This window comes from Pistacia vera, unplaced genomic scaffold, assembly GCF_008641045.1.
Source record: "Pistacia vera cultivar Batoury unplaced genomic scaffold, PisVer_v2 Contig11, whole genome shotgun sequence".
In the NCBI taxonomy this organism is placed as follows: domain Eukaryota; kingdom Viridiplantae; phylum Streptophyta; class Magnoliopsida; order Sapindales; family Anacardiaceae; genus Pistacia; species Pistacia vera.
The window spans coordinates 799,970-817,674 of NW_022195137.1; the positions used below are offsets into that span (position 1 = coordinate 799,970).

Consider the following 17,705-nt stretch of genomic DNA (forward strand, 5'->3'; position numbering starts at 1 on the left):
ATATTTATATTTTTATAAATTTCACTTCTCATGGCGTAATGTGGCCAAATCCAACCGGCTTTCTCTAGAACTGAACAGCGGGGGCAAACCACCCCCTTTTAAAAAACATCCAATTATATATTGGTATGTAATTTTGTTCATTAATTTCCTCAGACATGTTTGTCTCGGGTTGTAGAGAGTGGATGTGGGATCCACATGATCGTCCTTGTTACCAAGTTGTCTATGACCGTGATGCAGGACATTAACACTGATGTGGGTTGAAATTCCAAAAGCTCAATTTGACAAATGGCTAAGACAGCAGATGAGGACTAGTTGAGCCAATAACCAGCTTTGTTTAATGAACCCGTGCCAACATTGTTTGGCATACGGAAAGGGGGATCGCAACTGAAGACGAAATTTTTAACGCTGCCTCAGCAATTGGCCAATGCCCACAATTCATACAGCAGTTTACAAAAGGTTAAAGCAATCATTAAACCCATTAATCCGTGTTTGATCAAATTGTGTAAACATGCTTCATTCAGTCGGATATTTTATTATTATCACTGCAAAACACAGGGCTATGATACGTGGTTGGGAGAGTCGAGGATCCATTGCCAAGGGTGAGCCACGATATCATACATCGAGGGTTCACCATATAACATTCTGACGTTGCCTTGGTAAAGATCCCAAAGATATTACTTTTAGACTACTAGTGCACCTGGATGCTGAATCGAACGTGTAGTTCCAGATGCATTAGACCCGAGTCTGAAGAACGAACACCAGTGTGTGGTGGCTCATCGTTTATTTTTTTAAAATTATTTCACAATTAAGAATGCAGATTGATAGCCAGTGTTAAAAATGAGTAATATAAGAAAGGAAAGCATTGATACTTTGATTAATATTGAAGGTGGATTTACTTGCTCTTTATGTACACTTCACACTAGTGCTTTCAACGTTCATAAGCTTTACATATAAGTCTCTCTCGAATTTTCACAATACTTTATTAATATTGAAAGCTTGGATGTATGCCTCTTTAGTAGCACTCTCACACTATTGCTTCCCACATTTCCACTATAAGCTTACATATGTTCTCCTTTCTCAGTCTCTTCTAATATTTACAATTTGGTGGACATTTACTGTCTTCTGTTTATTCCCTAATCTTCCATTAACAGGAATGTATAGCTTAAAATTATCTTCTTCTTTCCTATATGTTGTTCTATAGGGTTTTAATTATCTATATACATCCACTGTATTTTATTGAGAATTAATAGCATAGAAAAGGATCCAAGAAATAATTTATACTTTTTGATTACCTTCACATTTATCTCTTTCTTTTCTTTCCTATTTGTTAGCAACAAAACAAACGGGTCACTATAAATACGTAGCCTTCTTATAGTATGACTGTGGTCGGTGTTTATCACAGAAACTAGTTTTTTTTCAAGGATGAAAATTTGATATCTGAGATTTACGTTGCGTCTTGCTGATTGAAAATTTAGAAACTATTAAAAAAATATAACAATGTATGTTAAATTGAAATACAATTGAATATATGAAAACGTTAAATCTTCTAACAACTATTTAATTATTAATTTCATTTTCTTCATAAACACATTATGTACTTATGGTATATTCAAAGGGTGTGATACTTGTTTTTTCTGAATTATGCTTAAGCAAATAAACGCCTTCATCCTTTATTGGTTTTCGTTTAAATATGGTTTATAGAGACTAGAGAGAAGGGTTTTTAGCTTAGCTAAATTACTTATCGTGATTCATGGGAATATGTTTTTTTACAGCACTTGTCGTCTTCTTTTCACTCTCCAACCACACCAACAAACAGAAGTATGAACAACAAAAGAAAAAAAAAAAAAAAAAAAAATAACAAAAAAAAAAAAAAAAAAAAATGAAACCAAGTTTTTGAAATCACCTGCACCAGTAGAAATTAATTAACAAAAGGCCAAAAATAAAATAAATTTGTACTCATTCTCTTAACTGAAACCTGAATATATATGCTCAAGTTCTATATATGTATATATAAATTATAATAAACTAATATGCCTTTTTACGTTTGCAGAGACGAATGAAATACAACAGCGGTATTGAATAAAAAAAATAGTATAGTGACAAATAAAATGGAACCCCACTCTTTGACACCAAGCTGTGCAATAATATTTTTGGTGAATTTTGGACAGTGCCCATGCATATGCTGTGTTATTCAAGCAAAAGCAAATGGCATTTATCTATAAACGTGTAATGAACTGTCATAACGCAAAGCACCCACAAAAGTTTCGAAGTGTTTTAAGTTCAAGAAACGGCTCGAAACTGCTCATTTCAACTAACATTTGTCATCTTTTGGTAGTAGGTAAAGCTAATCTGGCTTTTCTTCTTCTTTCCACGTTTTTTGGCCAGATGGCCTTGTGTTCATGTAATGTCTTTGATACTAAGGTCATCTACTATATTTTTATGATTATAATGATGATGGTTGTCAAGCAAAAGTTCAACTGTACATGTTCGTATTTACACATGTGCCGCAGGTTGCAGAGATTTTTTCCTGTCGAAAGTAGAACAGAACTTTCAGTGCATCGTACTTTTTTTTTTTTTTTTTTTTTTAATTTACGCATTGTGTAATATTATGATGGGCAAACCTTGTTTTAGATTTCAGGTTTTACATTCTCTCTCTTCTTTCCTTATTTTCCGAGACTCAAGTGTTACTGGAGAGAGGAATGTTGGAGTCCCATACCACTAAACACGCTCAAACCTACTTGTTTATAAGAGAGGGTAATCCTCCAATTCAATAAGGCTTTATTGGATGAGGAGTCAGACCCATCTCAAATTCTACCATGATATCAGAGTCAGGTTCAGTTGAACTGAGTGTTTGACCAGTGGATGAGGAATTAGAGCCGACAATTACCTCCAATAACAGGCATAACCCAACATATGGACTTGTCTGTGAGGGGGAGTGTTGGAGCTCCACACCAACTAGGCACGCTCAAGCCTACTAGTTTATAAGAGAGGGTAATCCTCCCATTCAATAAGGTCTTATTGGGTGAGGAGTCAGGCCCATCTCAAATTCTATCAAGGAAAATCAAATAATGAAACAAACATGCTGTTTTTGAGATCCCTGTTCTTATTACTAGTTTGTTAAAATACTTGCAAGATCAGTTTTCTTATATTTTGGATTTGATCAATAGTGTGTTTTTACTTTTTAAACTAATTAACATACTAAAATTGTTAACTTTGTAAATTATTATTGGAATTGGATCTTCTTGTTTATGTGCTGCCTTTTTTGTTGGAAAAAGATCATTTTTTTTTTCTCCCTTTTGTCATATATTAACTACGGTTGATTACTGTTGTCTGCTTTACTTTCAAATTTTTATATGTTAATACTTCTGTAGAATTTAAGGAATATTTTGTCAAAATTGTTCTTCTGGATTTTTTCGCTGCCAATATGTTTCAACCCTTTCGAACTCAAAATGTGTCCATCATATTTTCGTCTTTTTCTAATTATCTAGTCCTTGATTATCAATAGTCCAAATCTGACCATTTTTCCAGCTATTTGGGTTTCATGTTGCTGATACTCGAGTATTAATGGTGTGATGCAGCTTGCTTGAAGTTAAAATATTCTTATAGTAGTCGTCGACTGAGCTAGTGTCTTGGAGCCGGTAGAATGGCCTTTGAGAATGGTGATACCAGCTCTAATGAGGCCACCACGTCAAGAAGCAAAGGAGAGACGAATAAAGGCTCCAACATGAATGGCGACCAACAAGAGTTGGAGAAGAGCAAGGAAAAAGAGAAAGCTAACAAGGTTCCATTTCCCAAGTTGTTCGCATTTGCAGATTTTACTGATATAATGCTGATGAGCATTGGCTCAATTGGAGCTATAGGAAATGGCCTATGTACGCCCGTAATGGCAATACTAGTTGGTGACTTGACTGATTCTTTTGGACAAAACCAGAATAACGGCAACGTGGTTGATGCGGTTTCAAAGGTAAAAATATGCAGCTTGAGCTGAGTNTATTGAAGATGGATGTTATGCCTCTTTAGTAGCACTTCACACTAGTGCTTCAACTTCATAAGCTTTACATATAAGTCTCTTCTAATATTTACAATTTTGGTGGACATTTACTGTCTTCTGTTTTCCACTTTGAAGGGACTGTATAGCTTAAAATTATCTTCTGTTTCCTATATTGTTGTTCTAGGGTCTTATTATATCCAATGTATTTTATTGGAAATGAATTGAATAAAAAGGCCAAGAAAGTTACCTAACATAATTTCTCTCTTTTTCGTATTTGTTAGCATACAAACAAATTGGGTTGCACTATTAAATAAGGAGTCATTCTTAATAAAATAATATTATGTATACTAACCAATTTATATTAATCTAAATATTAATATTAAAAATTTAAAAGTTTTTCTTTTCAAAATTAGTTAGTGTACGTATTATTAACTCTTCTTCGTAGCAGTGACGGTGGCGTGTTTTCTAGAAATTCTAGTGGTATTCAGTATGGGTGGGACGTAGGATTTGCATTTACAATATCAAGAAGCGAATAATTAAAGGGCGATTGGTAGGGAAGAAACGTCACGGATGACGATAACAGAATAGATTTCGGCACAAGTTTCCCTCCACAACTATAATGAAATATTCAATAATTACAACCACCTCACCTGTCTGAATCCCAATGTATCTTCCTGCGTGCAGACAATAAGATACGTATTTAAGTTACAAATTCATGAAATTACTAAAATAATGAATATCATTGATCTTGGTTAAGGGGAAACTTCTCCTTGTCCTAATTTTTAATTTAAGTTACAAATTCATGAAATTACTAAAATAATGAATATCATTGATCTTGGTTAAGGGGAAACTTCTCCTTGTCCTAATTTTTAATTTGTTTCACTTTCACTACTCGAAAGTTTTCTTATTTCTCTCTCTTTATAATTCGGTTTATCCAATGGAATGATGAGCAAAACCGTGTACTCTCATTTGTTTTTATTTTTTATTGATGATACTTAACAAATATGGCATTGCATATCTAGTCAAAACGGCTAATAAATATCAATTTCTTACACCTTCAGGTAAGATTATTGTTGGAGACCTACAATTTGGTTTTGCAAGAAGTCAATGAAAATAAATTCTAAAATATTCCCAAGTAACTTGTATAAAATATTAACCTTCAAGACTTCAACCTAATGGCTAATGGATCCTTTCTGTCAAGGCGTGTATTAATGTTAAGAGTGCTTATTGGCGATTGTTGAGTTACCAAAAACATAGTTATTAGTATCTTCCGATATGATTCGATACGAGTCGCTAATAATATGTATTAGAGAGTGTATCATAAACTTTTCAATATGTTAATATGTATCTTATGATACATATCCATTCGTATTCTTAAAAATATTGATACAAATCTATACGACTTTATTAAATTGGGCCTGAGGTCTAAAAAAAAACCGGGTCGGATCCAAGTCACCCAACTTGGTTCACTAAAACCTACCTAAATTTACCTATTTTGCATAAAGAAAGTGAAGAGGAACATGTTTTACCCATTTTGCATGATGATAATAATACAAGTAGAGATATAAATATTGACATTGATTTTAGAAATGATATGAATGGTTGAGAGAAAATGATATAGATTATTAATTTTGAGATTAATTTTGATTATGTAATACTATAATTTAAAGCCAATAATATCACACAATTCTTTAATTAAGTTTGGGGATAATATTAATTTTTAGAAAATTTTATTATTTTATTGATTTTTTTTGAAAAAAGTGTATCTTACGATACGATACGCGATACATAATTTAAAAAATTAAGTTTTTGATATATAATACGATACACGATTTGATAAACATGTCCAAAAGTGCTTCAAAGTGTCCGGCTTTGAAACATTAATATGTGGAGAAAATTCGGAGATGTTAAGATTAATATTTATTCTGATTACCTTCCCCACCAATTGTAGGTGGGCTTAATAGTAACTTACTTTTCTTCCATCTTTACCAATTACCACAATGCAATGCCGAATGAGGATATTGTGGGCTGTGTGTGTAGTGACTACAGGTCCAGCCCAATTGCCAGAATCATAAAGGGCTGCATTGTTATGTCCCAACTCCCAACCCTACAGGCGGAGCTTATCAGTATCACTGTATCAGCATTAGAAGCTGTTGTTCAAACTTCAAAATCCAAAGATATGCGTGAAGCCGATCAGGCGATTGAAAATAGAGTAATACTACGGACACCAAAATTTTACACCGAATTTTTATATCGGAGGATATGGCAACCAGTCAGACGCGACCACACTAAAGTCTTTAGTGAATGAACGATCGTTCAACATTTATGGACGCTTATCCATATTTAATAGATTCTCATTCATATTGTATGGACAGGTGTTCAATGGACGGGCGTCCATTATTAAAATTTCATTAAATTTATGACAGTTTTTTAAAATAAATAATCCAAATAACGTATCTATGCACCTAAAAGAATTCAGTCAAACATTTAAACAAACATGTTCATTGCTTTATAAGTTTCCACACAAATATATTCAAAAGCAAACAAAACTGATTAAAACAGAGTACCTCAAGAGGATCTGCACTGCAATGAGGGATGGGAGCTCGTTTGTTCCAAACTGAACAAACATGTTGCCTCTTACTGCAAAACCAGGAAGAGGGAAATGCACAACTGCAACGATGCTTCTAGACATCATTAAGGACGTAGAAACTGCTATATCTTGTTGAAAGGGACGAACAGGCACTGCTGTTGGTGATGTGGCTTTCCCAAAGGGAAAAGAGAATCTGGCATATGTTCTCAAACGCTACAAACGTTGATTGGCCAACAAACCTGCTGGCAATCATGACATTTCTAGGTCACAGAAGGTAGCAACATCAGCTCCATATGGCTCATAACTTATGTCCACAGCCTTAACTGGATCAATGATTTTTGAGCTTCTTGATTTTCAAAAGTAGCTCAAAATTATATATGAAGATTTCTCAGTTGTTACAAGACACTCTCAATGGCAGTGTCATGTGTATTAAAAGTTCATGCTGCAAATTTTATCGCCATGTATGTTATATATGCATAGGATAAACATTATTGGATATGTAATTGTAGCAGAATTAATGAAAATGGTTAGAAGAAAGATGAAAATTGATTAATTGCAGTGCAAATTCTGTAGTCCATTTAGTAGGTGGGTCATAAGCAGATTCCAAACTGAACAAACATGTTTATGCAATGACCATTTAAGCAGATTTTGTAGTCCATTTAAGCAGTGAGGGACCATTTAAGCAGATTTTGTAGTCCATTTAAGCAGTGAGGGACGCCCATCCACTGTCCAATGGACGGGCATCCATAAATTTTTTTAATTTTTTTTTTGAACTTTACAGTGTGGACGCCCGTCCATAATTATGGACGATCGTCCTCATAAGAGGACGGGCGTCTATAAACAATTTATGCCAATTTTTTTTTAGTTTAAACTATGAACAAGCATCCATTCTAGATGGACGGCCGTCCATAAAATATGGACGATCGTCCAATAACAATGGACAGTCATCTATATTTAATGGACGGCCGTTCATTCGCAAAATATTTGTTAACGTGATAAGTGGTTTGTCTGATTCAATGGACACGTCGTTCAATGTAAAAATTATGTGCAAAATGTCGATGTTCGTAGCATTTTTCTTGAATAAACTAGACCAAGTGATAAATCCCCGAATTACAGCGGTGGTATCTCATCGTTTATACACAATCAAGGAAGCAGACGTGATTGCCTAGAAGAGAAATGAAAGCATGATATTTTGACCAACACTAAACATGGGTTTATACCTCCTAAGCAACAGTTCAAGGCAGTAGCACTTCAACTACGAGTTTTTCCTATGAATTTCTTTACCTGAATCTGCAAAATACACCATATCGCTTGCATATATCCTTCATTTTAATGGCTCTTGTGAGGTTATGAACTGACTGCTTGAACCGTGGAAGTTGGATTACCAAGAATGCTAGATGTTTCCAACTTTGAATGGTTCAATACCTAAGGTATATGATTTTGAAAAAATTAACTAAAGAACTCACTACTGTCCTCATATAGGAAAACTGAACTACTAATCATCATCTTCACTTTCATCACTGTATGTAACTAGACATGTTTTTGCTACATCGTTAGAGTTAGCAGTATCACCATTAGATGTTTTCATAGGATCTGGTGATTTTTCTGTATTAACATCAGGTTTTTTCACCATATCTGAATGTTCTTCAACACTTCCATGATCTATCTTCGCTTTCTTTGCTTGTGGCTTGACTTTTATTATCATGCCTAACGGACGAGTGGGCGGATTTTTCCTCCCAGTTGGTTTCTGTTCCTGGAATCAGAATTAAGATGCAATGAGAAAAGAATCAACACTAAACCTCTGACAATACCATCAGATAGATATGTATCCAGGTCAGTAGCTAAACAATTCTACATCACAGGACCAAGTCATCCCGACAAACATAAGGCTCTACCAAATTATTTAACTTGTAGAAGCTAATTCTGCCTCAGTTATTAATTGCTACATTTCCTGGAAGGTAAGTCAATCATTACATGAACAAGCACACTAAGAAGTTGTCAAGAAAAATAACACAAACATTAGAATACAAACCTGGACCACAGGAGCAGGGGCTGTTTCCTTCAGTTCCTGTACAATAGTAGACTGTGCTGCAACTGCTGCCTGAAAAAGAAACAATCGGAAAACTGTCTAAAATGAAGGATCAGGTGAACATTAATCCTGGACATAAATCATGCAGCTGCTTGTGGCCATTGAAAATATTAGGATTAGTATTCACACACTGCTGAAGAGCACATTTATATTGGAAGACAAACAGGATGGTTTTAATCCAGTACACAATAAACAGAGACCAAGGCTACATATATTAGCCAGTTCTAATTTTTTATGGATTGAACATACAATACCCAACCTAACAAATTATGCATCCACATAGGAACATATAGCAGAATGCATCATAAAATTCTTAGCAATATCAGTTTAAATCACTAATTGCTAAGAATTCAGATTTGTTAGAAAATTACTTGGAAACTCCGCAGTTGTTGGGTCTCTTCATCTGCCACTTGTTGCTCGTATTCCCTCCTAGACTGCAAGATAAAAATATAAATACTAAAGTTAAAGAAGCATAGATGAGTTTGGATGTTTGTCTAACAAGAAATTGTTGAGCAAGAAAGAAAATTACTTCTAACTTTATATCTTTTAAAACATTCAGCTTGGCATATCACTTGTAAGAACCTAAAATAATGAACAATTATGGTCCAAATGTCAACCAAACATGACAACATGTCTTACTGGGTATTAGCAGACATGGTGAACAGCAAAAACTCTCTGAAAGGAAAAACACTCGTTGCATTTCTAGAAGAATTATATAACCAATTATCTTAAAATAGTCTCACCATCTCCCATTTATCAAGGAACTCAGTTTCGTCTTCATCCAAGGCTTTGGGTGGTCCTGCAATAAGTTAAGTGATTAGTCTTCATTCCATCTTGCAAGTTAATGTTCGAGATCTGTAAACCATGCATAATTCTATTTGCTTAGCAGTAATGTAGCTAGACTACTCAACCACAACCCATTCATAGGGTTATCCAAAAACATGGTCTTCAAATTACATGTTCCTTACAAACAAGCACCCTCAACACACCTGAGCACAGAAATGACATGTAGAACAATATATAAAGACATGCAAAAACTGACTTTGACTAGCAATATAACACACACAGAGGTATCCCTCCAAGTAAAAACTTGCACACTCTATTTAATTGACCATTAACAAAGAAGACCAACTGTAGCTCAAATGATAGACTCTTTAACACTTACTATGCTTGAAGCGTTCATTAAATTCTGCATCCTTTTTGTCTTTGTTCTCCTTCAAAATCTATATCAAGTGAAAAAAAAAAAAAAAAAATACCATTATAAATCAAAAGGCGCATTTCTCCAATGAAAATTAATGAGTCAATGTTGTAATGCAATCAGCAATTCTTTAGAATCCAAAAATCCCCAATAATTAACACTTGTCTAAAATGATAAAATATTGAGCAAGTGTAGCAAACTGACATATATTGAAGAACAAAAGTGCTTAAACAGAATCAAAATAAAACATATTAGCATGAAAGAGGAAGTTTTTATGCAAAAATGAAGTGAACAAACCTCGAAGAGAGGTCTATCTCTCTGGGCAGTACCATCCTCGACTCGTTCACCCCTTGCTTTTTTTGCTTGATCCAACTGTCACAGTTAATCCACCAAACGCATGATTAACAATCGAGAAAAATGATAATTAGGGTTTACAGAGGAGTAATAAATTAATTTAATTAAAATCCGAAGTACCTGATCCTCGGATACAAAATTCATCAACCTGATCGGAGGGGTCGATTCTTCGGCCATTTTGAAAATCAGATTAATTCAATTAACTAGCTCCCGATCAATAACAGCTTCGAAGCTTCAAGGTTCAGAATTAACAAGTAGAGTATGCATTCGGTGCTGCATGCGCTTCAAGCTGTATCAGGTGAATACACCTCCATGAATGATGTCCGTCTGATTTGGTAGCTGAGAGTTTCTTTGCCACGTGGTCGAAGATGCGTGCTTTCAGACCATGCGCGGGCCGGGCTCCTTCAAATTAAGGGCCTACAAATCTACAATTGGTTAAGTCGCTTCAATTTAATTAACCCCGAAATTTAATGCTTTGATCTTTTTGAAATTAAAATGATCCGCCAGCTGGCAGCCACGGTGGGTCAATCTGAACCGTCCATATTAAGGGTGATAATCGTACCGCTTATATTATATTAAAAAGCATGTCAAAACCGGAAAGGAGTGTGGCGAACTGAAACTATCACGAGTGCGCAGGTTCTAGACAAAAGCAGTTACACGTCAGCCTTACCTCTTCTTGCACCAATAAGCTATTGCCACGTTAATCTTTCAGTTAGTTTCAATCTCCCTCTCTTTCGTTCCGAATCGGTTAAGGAAGTAAGGAACTGCTACTAATATTACGTCATGTCGACACGGGGTGGACGGCTTTTGAACCAAGCAATGGAGACGACGAGGACTGTTCAACACTCGCTTCTACGTTTTCCTTCCGATATCAGTAACCGGTTTACGACCAAGTGCCACGTGGGTATTGGAGATTTCAAAGTTTCAGAGAGACCCAGAAAACTTTTGGCACGATTGAATACTCAGTTTTCTGATTCTGAACATCAACAGTACTATGTGTCGCCGATCAAACAATTCAAGAAGAAAGAGAAGGAAAACAATTCTGAAATTAAGCTAGTCAAGAAGAAATTGAAGTTTATAAAAAAAATGTCAAAAGACTTGTCCTTGTTTTCGCTTGAGACCTCCGGCATTGAGAATGGAAATAGTTTGGTGAATGAAGAAAAGATTTCGGTACGAAAGTGAACTTGCTTCCTTTTGAGTTTTGGTGCTTTAGCTTCTTCGTTATTCTTTATTTTTTTGGGCATATTTTTCATCGACTATACCTAAATCTATGGGATTAAGTTTTGATTATAGTAGATAACGTATTATTATGCTCATCTGTAGCAAATATAAAGTCTAGTATTGTATTTTTTTGGGAGTATAATCTTTCGTATCTGCTCAATGGGAGAATCACCTACTAGATCAAATCTACTTTGTGCTCGACCAATAATATGTACAACATACAAATAAATAATGTAATCATCTATCTTCAATGCAGGGAGCGGTAGAGGTTCTGCAAGCACAGGTGCAACAATTGAGAACAGAGCAAAAGGAATTGAAGAGAACGATGAAAGAGAAGAAAGCCCAAATTAAGAATACCTTGAGACAAAAAAAAGGAAAGCAAAAATCTGAGTCATCATCTAGCTCATCATCGAGTTCATCATCCGAGTCCAGCGGCAGTGAAAATGGAGAGGTTATTGACATGATCCGCTTGAGAAGTAATGTTCTCGAACAATCAAAAAACAGTGAAGCAGAACAAAAGATAAAAGTAGCAACGTCAGGTACACGTGCCTCACTGGTTCAACAAGAGAAATCAGAGGAAACGCTGGGAATTGGAGATATGAGTTCTCAAAATTATAGAAGTGGGGGTGAATGCAGCAGCTCTAATGGCTGCAATAAGGAGCAAACAGAAAGCATTGCAGAGGGAACATCGGCCAAGAAAATAGAGATTTGTATGGGTGGCAAATGCAAAAAGTTAGGAGCTGAGGCTTTGTTGCAAGAATTTGGAGGTAAGCTTGGCGCAGAGTTTGCTGTGTCCGGGTGCAAATGCATGGGAAAATGCAAGGATGGTCCTAATCTAAGAGTTGTAGATACTCCCAATGGAGATCAAGCTACGAGGATGCTTATACCTTCAATCAATTCTTTATGCATTGGCGTTGGTTTGGAAGATGTGGACATTATTCTTGCAGATATTCTGGGCAAAGACAAGAGTAACAAGTATGGGATGGCTCTTTCTTGACAATACCTTTTCACTGAATCGGAGCTGTTCATATAAGCTTTCAGAATAGTTTTACTGTCTCCGGATTGTTGATGTATAATGCTTCTAACATTCAAATTTTGTCCTTTGCATAAGAAGAATTCACTATTTTGATTTTTTTTAAAATTTTTTAGTTGGCCAAAAATGTCAACTCTGAGTTGAATGCTCTTTGTACATTTAGATTTAGTAATACAATATTAAATTCGAATATTCACTTAGAAGTATCGCAGTTAAGATTTTCCTCCTTTGTAGGTTAGTTCACTGTCCCAATGGTAATTTATATCTATGAAGGGATTTCAAATTTCACTGATCTGTTAGTCAAAATATTGGTGTGAACAATTACTTTTCTTTTTTTGCCTTATTTATCTTCACATCTATCATTTTGGGGGTGAAAAGGAGAACTTAGTAGCATCATATTACAAACAATACCCCTGATTTGCGGTCATATTGACAAGATTTATATCAATTTTACGATGTTACCATCAGTGCAGGTCATATAAATTTATCTCATAAATACAGTTTCTCAAAAGCAATTCCTTGCTGAAAACTATGGAACAATTATTATAAATTGATAAAAAATTACGTTGAAACACCTTCTAAAATGCCCATGAAGCAACCCTGCAAAAACAACCAAATAACACAGAACGGAGCTCTCTGATAGATGTCCATATAATAATAAATTCGTGCAAAGGCAACTGAACTACTTAAAATGCCAGCCTGCGTACATTTATTGTCATGAAATACAGAGACGGAATAACAAAGCTACACCAAGTTGCACATTGGATCAGTGTAGGAAGGTTTGCAGGATAACTTCTAAGTTTAGGATGAGCACATAAAACAGCCTCACTTAGCCAGGGTGTGGACTGTGGAGGGTTCAAAGTTCTGTCACTAGAAAACCAAGACAGGGCAAAATAACTGGTGAAACAGATGTTAGTCCCCAATATGCTGCCCATCTGTTTACATCCAACTGCCAAAAAATATAGAAAATCAGGAAAGATACTTTAGATCGATTACCACATACAGTCAGTAAATTGCACCTTAGACACACATACAAATCTACACACATGACAAATGCAGTCAAACACTCTCATAAGACGATTATTCAAAGATCCTCCACAACATAACTTGAGGTTTGATTGTTTATAGAATTCTTCTAATTTGTTCAAAACCAAGAAAGGGCATAATGGATTTAAAATATTAAATGGTTCTTAACCATTTATACCTCTTGTCATGAATCAAGATAAATCTCATATGACTTATTCTGCATCCAATAAGAAAAAAGAAGTCCTAGCTACTGGAAATGGTATTCAGCTCAATGAAGTCCAGTATATTTGAGATGGACTTCAGTTCAATGAAGTCCAAGCTATTTGAGTTAGTAACAATATGGCATGTAGAGTAGGTTTGCACAACAATGTGTCAAGTTTATTGGCTATATCAAATATGAAAAGCAGAGATTTCTTTGTAAAAATGCAGAACAAACGAGAACTAAAGTATTCAATGTTGCTTCATTAACCTCTAATGCAATTTCGCCAAGAAATTATTTGCAACTAGATAAGTCCCGAGAGACATAAATTTAAATCTACACAAGAAGAGTGGAACCAATGAAAAAATCAGAGCATACTAACTGATTATGCTTATATATTTTACACACAACTCCATGGTAGGATGAAGATCATACCTCATCATTTTACTCTGAAATAAGCATTTTGCAAATTTTTTTCTTGTCGACAAGGATATTTATTGCATTCATAAACTTCTCATAATCCTCCAATGCATTATAAACCTGATAAGAAATCCTGGCATACCCCGTTATAACCCCATCCTTATCCCTAGCATGACCCTCACTATCATCCTTCGGTGGCTGATAATAAATCGGGACCTCAACCCCAAAATGGACCCTCAAATGCTCCCTCAACCTCAAAGCATCCTCCTCACTCCAAACTCTTAACCTTGAAGGTAAGCCAACCATTATCATCCCTGCACAGAGTTCAGGCGGCGAGCCAATATTTGTTCCCCATGACTCTGCCAACATTCTCCCCATCTTCAGTACTTGCTCGTGGTTTCTTGTCATAATTCCATCAATTCCCCCTTCAAACCTACTCACAAACTCCATAACTGAAGGTACTAAAAGCTGGGCACTGTAATCTCTAGTACCAATCCATGCGCTCTCTATTGGCAACCCATTGCCAAACTCATGAGAAACCACAGGGTGGTGCATATCAGGGGATACATTCGATTTTCTACAATACAAAAAAGCAACCGATGGTGGGCAGAAAAACCATTTGTGCAAGTTACTAACATAAAAGTCAGCTCCAATTTCTTTAACATCAATTTTAACACTACCTATAGCATGTGCCGCATCTACAAAAACCTGTTCAACACCTTCCTCTCTACAAATTTTAACCAATTTACTAACAGGAATCACAACACATGGCATTGACGTAATATGATCAATTATCGCTAACCGAACTTTTTTACCGTTCTCTTTACCCTTTTCTAACCCTTTCTTAAATTCTCTGATAATTTCTTCCTCCGAAATCAGCGGAAATGGTAACTGAACTTCGATAACTGAGCCACCAGCACGCGTGACATAAGCTTGGATAGATTTCTTGACGGCCTGGAATGCGCAGTGGAGCATTACAACGGTGTCGTTTCCATTGAACTTCCCTTCACCAAAGCCGCGTCCAATTTGTTGGAGGACGATGGCGGCAGCGGTAGTAGCATTATCGACAAGGGAGATTTCATCCACGTCATCAGCGTTAACGAGGTCTTTGATGAGGGTACGGGAGTGTAATATTCCCTTGCGGAGAGTGTTGAAGTAGAAATCATCAGGCTGTTGGAGGAACTTCAGTTGCCAATTTTGCTGCGCGGCTAGCACGGACTTGGGACAGCTCCCGAAGCTGCCGTTGTTAATACGGGCGATGCCGGACCGGTGGTGCGAGAATTCGTCGCGGATTTCGGGTTCGGATATGAAGCGGGTGAGTTTGGGTTTCTTGGAGACGTGGTGGTCGTTGTAGTGAGCGAAATCACCGTTTCGAGATTCTTCTTGGTCCATATCTGAATTGTAACCAGTTAGGGTTTTTGAAACCAGGAAAGCATGATTTCACAGTCTAGGGATAATTATCTGCAGTGGCGCTGTGCGTGTGTGTTGGAGTGAGTGAAATGCATCGTTATCGTTGGCTGGAGATGGTACTTGTATACATCATTTTATTACAAACGTCGGATTTAGTAGGAGGGATAAAATTACACCGTGTATCGTGATTACTTTAGACAAAGTGACGTCTTTATACTGAATGTGTTTTTCCCATTAAATATAAAACTACCAATTATTAAACTGTGTGTTTAGATTGTTAAGAGTTTATATAGCGTTCGTGACATCTAAATATTTTGATGATTTAAAAAAAAAAAAATTATAATGGTTTTGGATTTTCTAAAAAATAAAAAAATCAAGAGAATCATAGATATGTATTTTACATTTTATTGAAAAATTATTGTCTACCTCTGTCACTAAACTCAAATTTTCTCAACAAAACCCTAATTGAGAAATTTTCTTTAATGTTTTTGTATGGTTTGATTTGAAAATTCAGTTAATGTTTAGTTTACAGTGGACAGTGTATGAATTGACTTTAAGGAACTATTTGATTGCTTTTGATGGTCATGCCACTTCTTATTGTGTATTACTTCAATCTAATTGATTGCTAAGGCTCCATCTCCTCGGGATAATTAAAGATGATACAGCGGTTAACACAATAAAACAAAATTAACACTCAGACTATACTTTAAAACTGATATCAAGTTTCACCGAAACTTAAACCTTAAAATCTAAAATAAAATTTGAATAATTTATTGAGTATTTTATATCTTCGAAAAAAACAAATAATATGTTTGTATAGGGTGGTTACAGTCAACCTAATATAACTGTAATTAAACAATAAAATAAAATCTTACTTAAACATGAAAACTAATTAAAATAAGAAATCTCAACTGTTTACTAATTATAAAATAAGAAAATAAAATTTAACTAAATTAAAACTTCCTAAATCAACTAAACTTTTTAATTTAACACTATTTTCCCTACATTATACGCCCCCTCTTAAAAATAAACTCGCACTCGAGTTTCAATCTAGTGGGTGATACGTGAAGTTGAGTAATAAGTCCTCATTCGGAGCAAATAAATATCCTTTGTCATTGATCTTCCTAGGAAAGTTGTCACACACTATAGTCTTCGAGTTGAAATCGAATGTCGTCGATGTTTCATCCTTTTGATCCTTAACTTAAATGTGTTATTCTTTGCTCAAGTTTCTCCTTTAGGACAACTTGCTTTTGCTCCGGCTTATCCTTTAGGACAATCTGTTTTTGCTCAAGCTTCAATCTTCTCTTCTTGGAGAACTCGTTCAACTTCAACGTTTACTTCATGTTCAATCTCCTTTGATGTGTGATCCTTAATTTGTAACATCTCATGGTCTTCGTTGGCATTAAGAATTTCTTTAGGAAGTGCTTTATGCTTCTTGTTTTCTTCCATAATTGGTGACGCATGTATTCTCTGAAAAAGATTTTTTTTTTTTTTAATTCTTAATTATGATTCTATGTCAAAGGCTAATTGAAGAACATCAAGAAATGTATGGTCAGGTCGTAAATCAATGTGAGCTTTATGTTTACATTCAACCCATTAAAGAATCTTAAAGCAACTCTATATAGATGTTCATTATAGTCAAAGGTGGAGTAACAACCATCGATATTCAGCAATATATTTTCAGACAGATCTCTGACCTAATACTATTGGAACAAGATCCGCTCATAATCAAGAGGAAGAAAATCCTTTTGTAACAACTGTGTCATCCTGTACCAGGTTTTAATTGGTGTTTTCCCCTTGCGAAATCTTATGGATTGTAATCTTTCCCACCATACAGAAGCTCCACCCTTCAATTTGCACGCAACGAGTCTCACCCTTCTTCCTTCTGGAATCTCCATATATTCGAAAAACCTGTCTATTTCCGTAACCCAATCCAGAAAATCTTCAATATTTAAATTACCATTAAAGCAAAGAATATCTACGTTTAATTTGAATTCATTGGTATCTCTATCCCCACAATCATTTCGTCCATATCCAGCGTGCCTCCCAAAACCTACAAAGTAATCATCTTTTTCATCCGAATTTTTCACGTAGACTTGCTATCTATGCCTATTTGCAAAAACTAGTCTGCCGACAGGTTGTCCATGAGCCACATCATCTCCGGTATGTTGCCT

The 17,705-nt window shown here is 35.5% G+C and overlaps 3 protein-coding genes across 3 annotated transcripts; 1 reads left to right on the forward strand and 2 right to left on the reverse strand.

The window, feature by feature from the left end:
* Positions 1-8,023: 8,023 nt before the first annotated feature.
* On the reverse strand, positions 8,024-10,634 carry LOC116139193 (PSME3-interacting protein-like). Its single transcript, XM_031424857.1, has 7 exons — positions 10,343-10,634; positions 10,166-10,240; positions 9,836-9,893; positions 9,414-9,469; positions 9,042-9,104; positions 8,614-8,682; positions 8,024-8,334 (listed from the first exon to the last, which is right to left on the reverse strand). Exons 1-7 carry the CDS (start codon positions 10,397-10,399, stop codon positions 8,077-8,079), a joined length of 636 nt encoding a protein of 211 aa, XP_031280717.1. The 5' UTR covers positions 10,400-10,634; the 3' UTR covers positions 8,024-8,076.
* A 317-nt stretch (positions 10,635-10,951) lies between these two features.
* LOC116139072 (diacylglycerol O-acyltransferase 3-like) lies at positions 10,952-12,663 on the forward strand. Its single transcript, XM_031424749.1, has 2 exons — positions 10,952-11,392; positions 11,700-12,663. Exons 1-2 carry the CDS (start codon positions 11,006-11,008, stop codon positions 12,438-12,440), a joined length of 1,128 nt encoding a protein of 375 aa, XP_031280609.1. The 5' UTR covers positions 10,952-11,005; the 3' UTR covers positions 12,441-12,663.
* A 659-nt stretch (positions 12,664-13,322) lies between these two features.
* Positions 13,323-15,647, reverse strand: LOC116138149 (L-cysteine desulfhydrase-like). The gene is made up of 2 exons (XM_031423896.1): positions 14,137-15,647; positions 13,323-13,425 (listed from the first exon to the last, which is right to left on the reverse strand). The coding sequence occupies exon 1, from the start codon at positions 15,511-15,513 to the stop codon at positions 14,146-14,148; it is 1,368 nt and encodes a 455-aa protein (XP_031279756.1). The 5' UTR covers positions 15,514-15,647; the 3' UTR covers positions 13,323-13,425; positions 14,137-14,145.
* Positions 15,648-17,705: the final 2,058 nt, after the last annotated feature.

Excerpts from the sequence above, each read along its gene's own strand:
- LOC116139193 (XM_031424857.1), bottom strand. The coding sequence starts at position 10,399 with ATGGCCGAAGAATCGACCCCTCCGATCAGGTTGATGAATTTTGTATCC. Across the intron at positions 8,683-9,041 it reads AACAACTGCGGAGTTTCCAA|GCAGCAGTTGCAGCACAGTC; the intron begins GTAATTTTCTAA and ends TTTCTTTTTCAG. Across the intron at positions 8,335-8,613 it reads CCCCTGCTCCTGTGGTCCAG|GAACAGAAACCAACTGGGAG; the intron begins GTTTGTATTCTA and ends TTCTGATTCCAG.
- LOC116139072 (XM_031424749.1), top strand. The coding sequence starts at position 11,006 with ATGTCGACACGGGGTGGACGGCTTTTGAACCAAGCAATGGAGACGACG. Across the intron at positions 11,393-11,699 it reads TGAATGAAGAAAAGATTTCG|GGAGCGGTAGAGGTTCTGCA; the intron begins GTACGAAAGTGA and ends TCTTCAATGCAG.
- LOC116138149 (XM_031423896.1), bottom strand. The coding sequence starts at position 15,513 with ATGGACCAAGAAGAATCTCGAAACGGTGATTTCGCTCACTACAACGAC.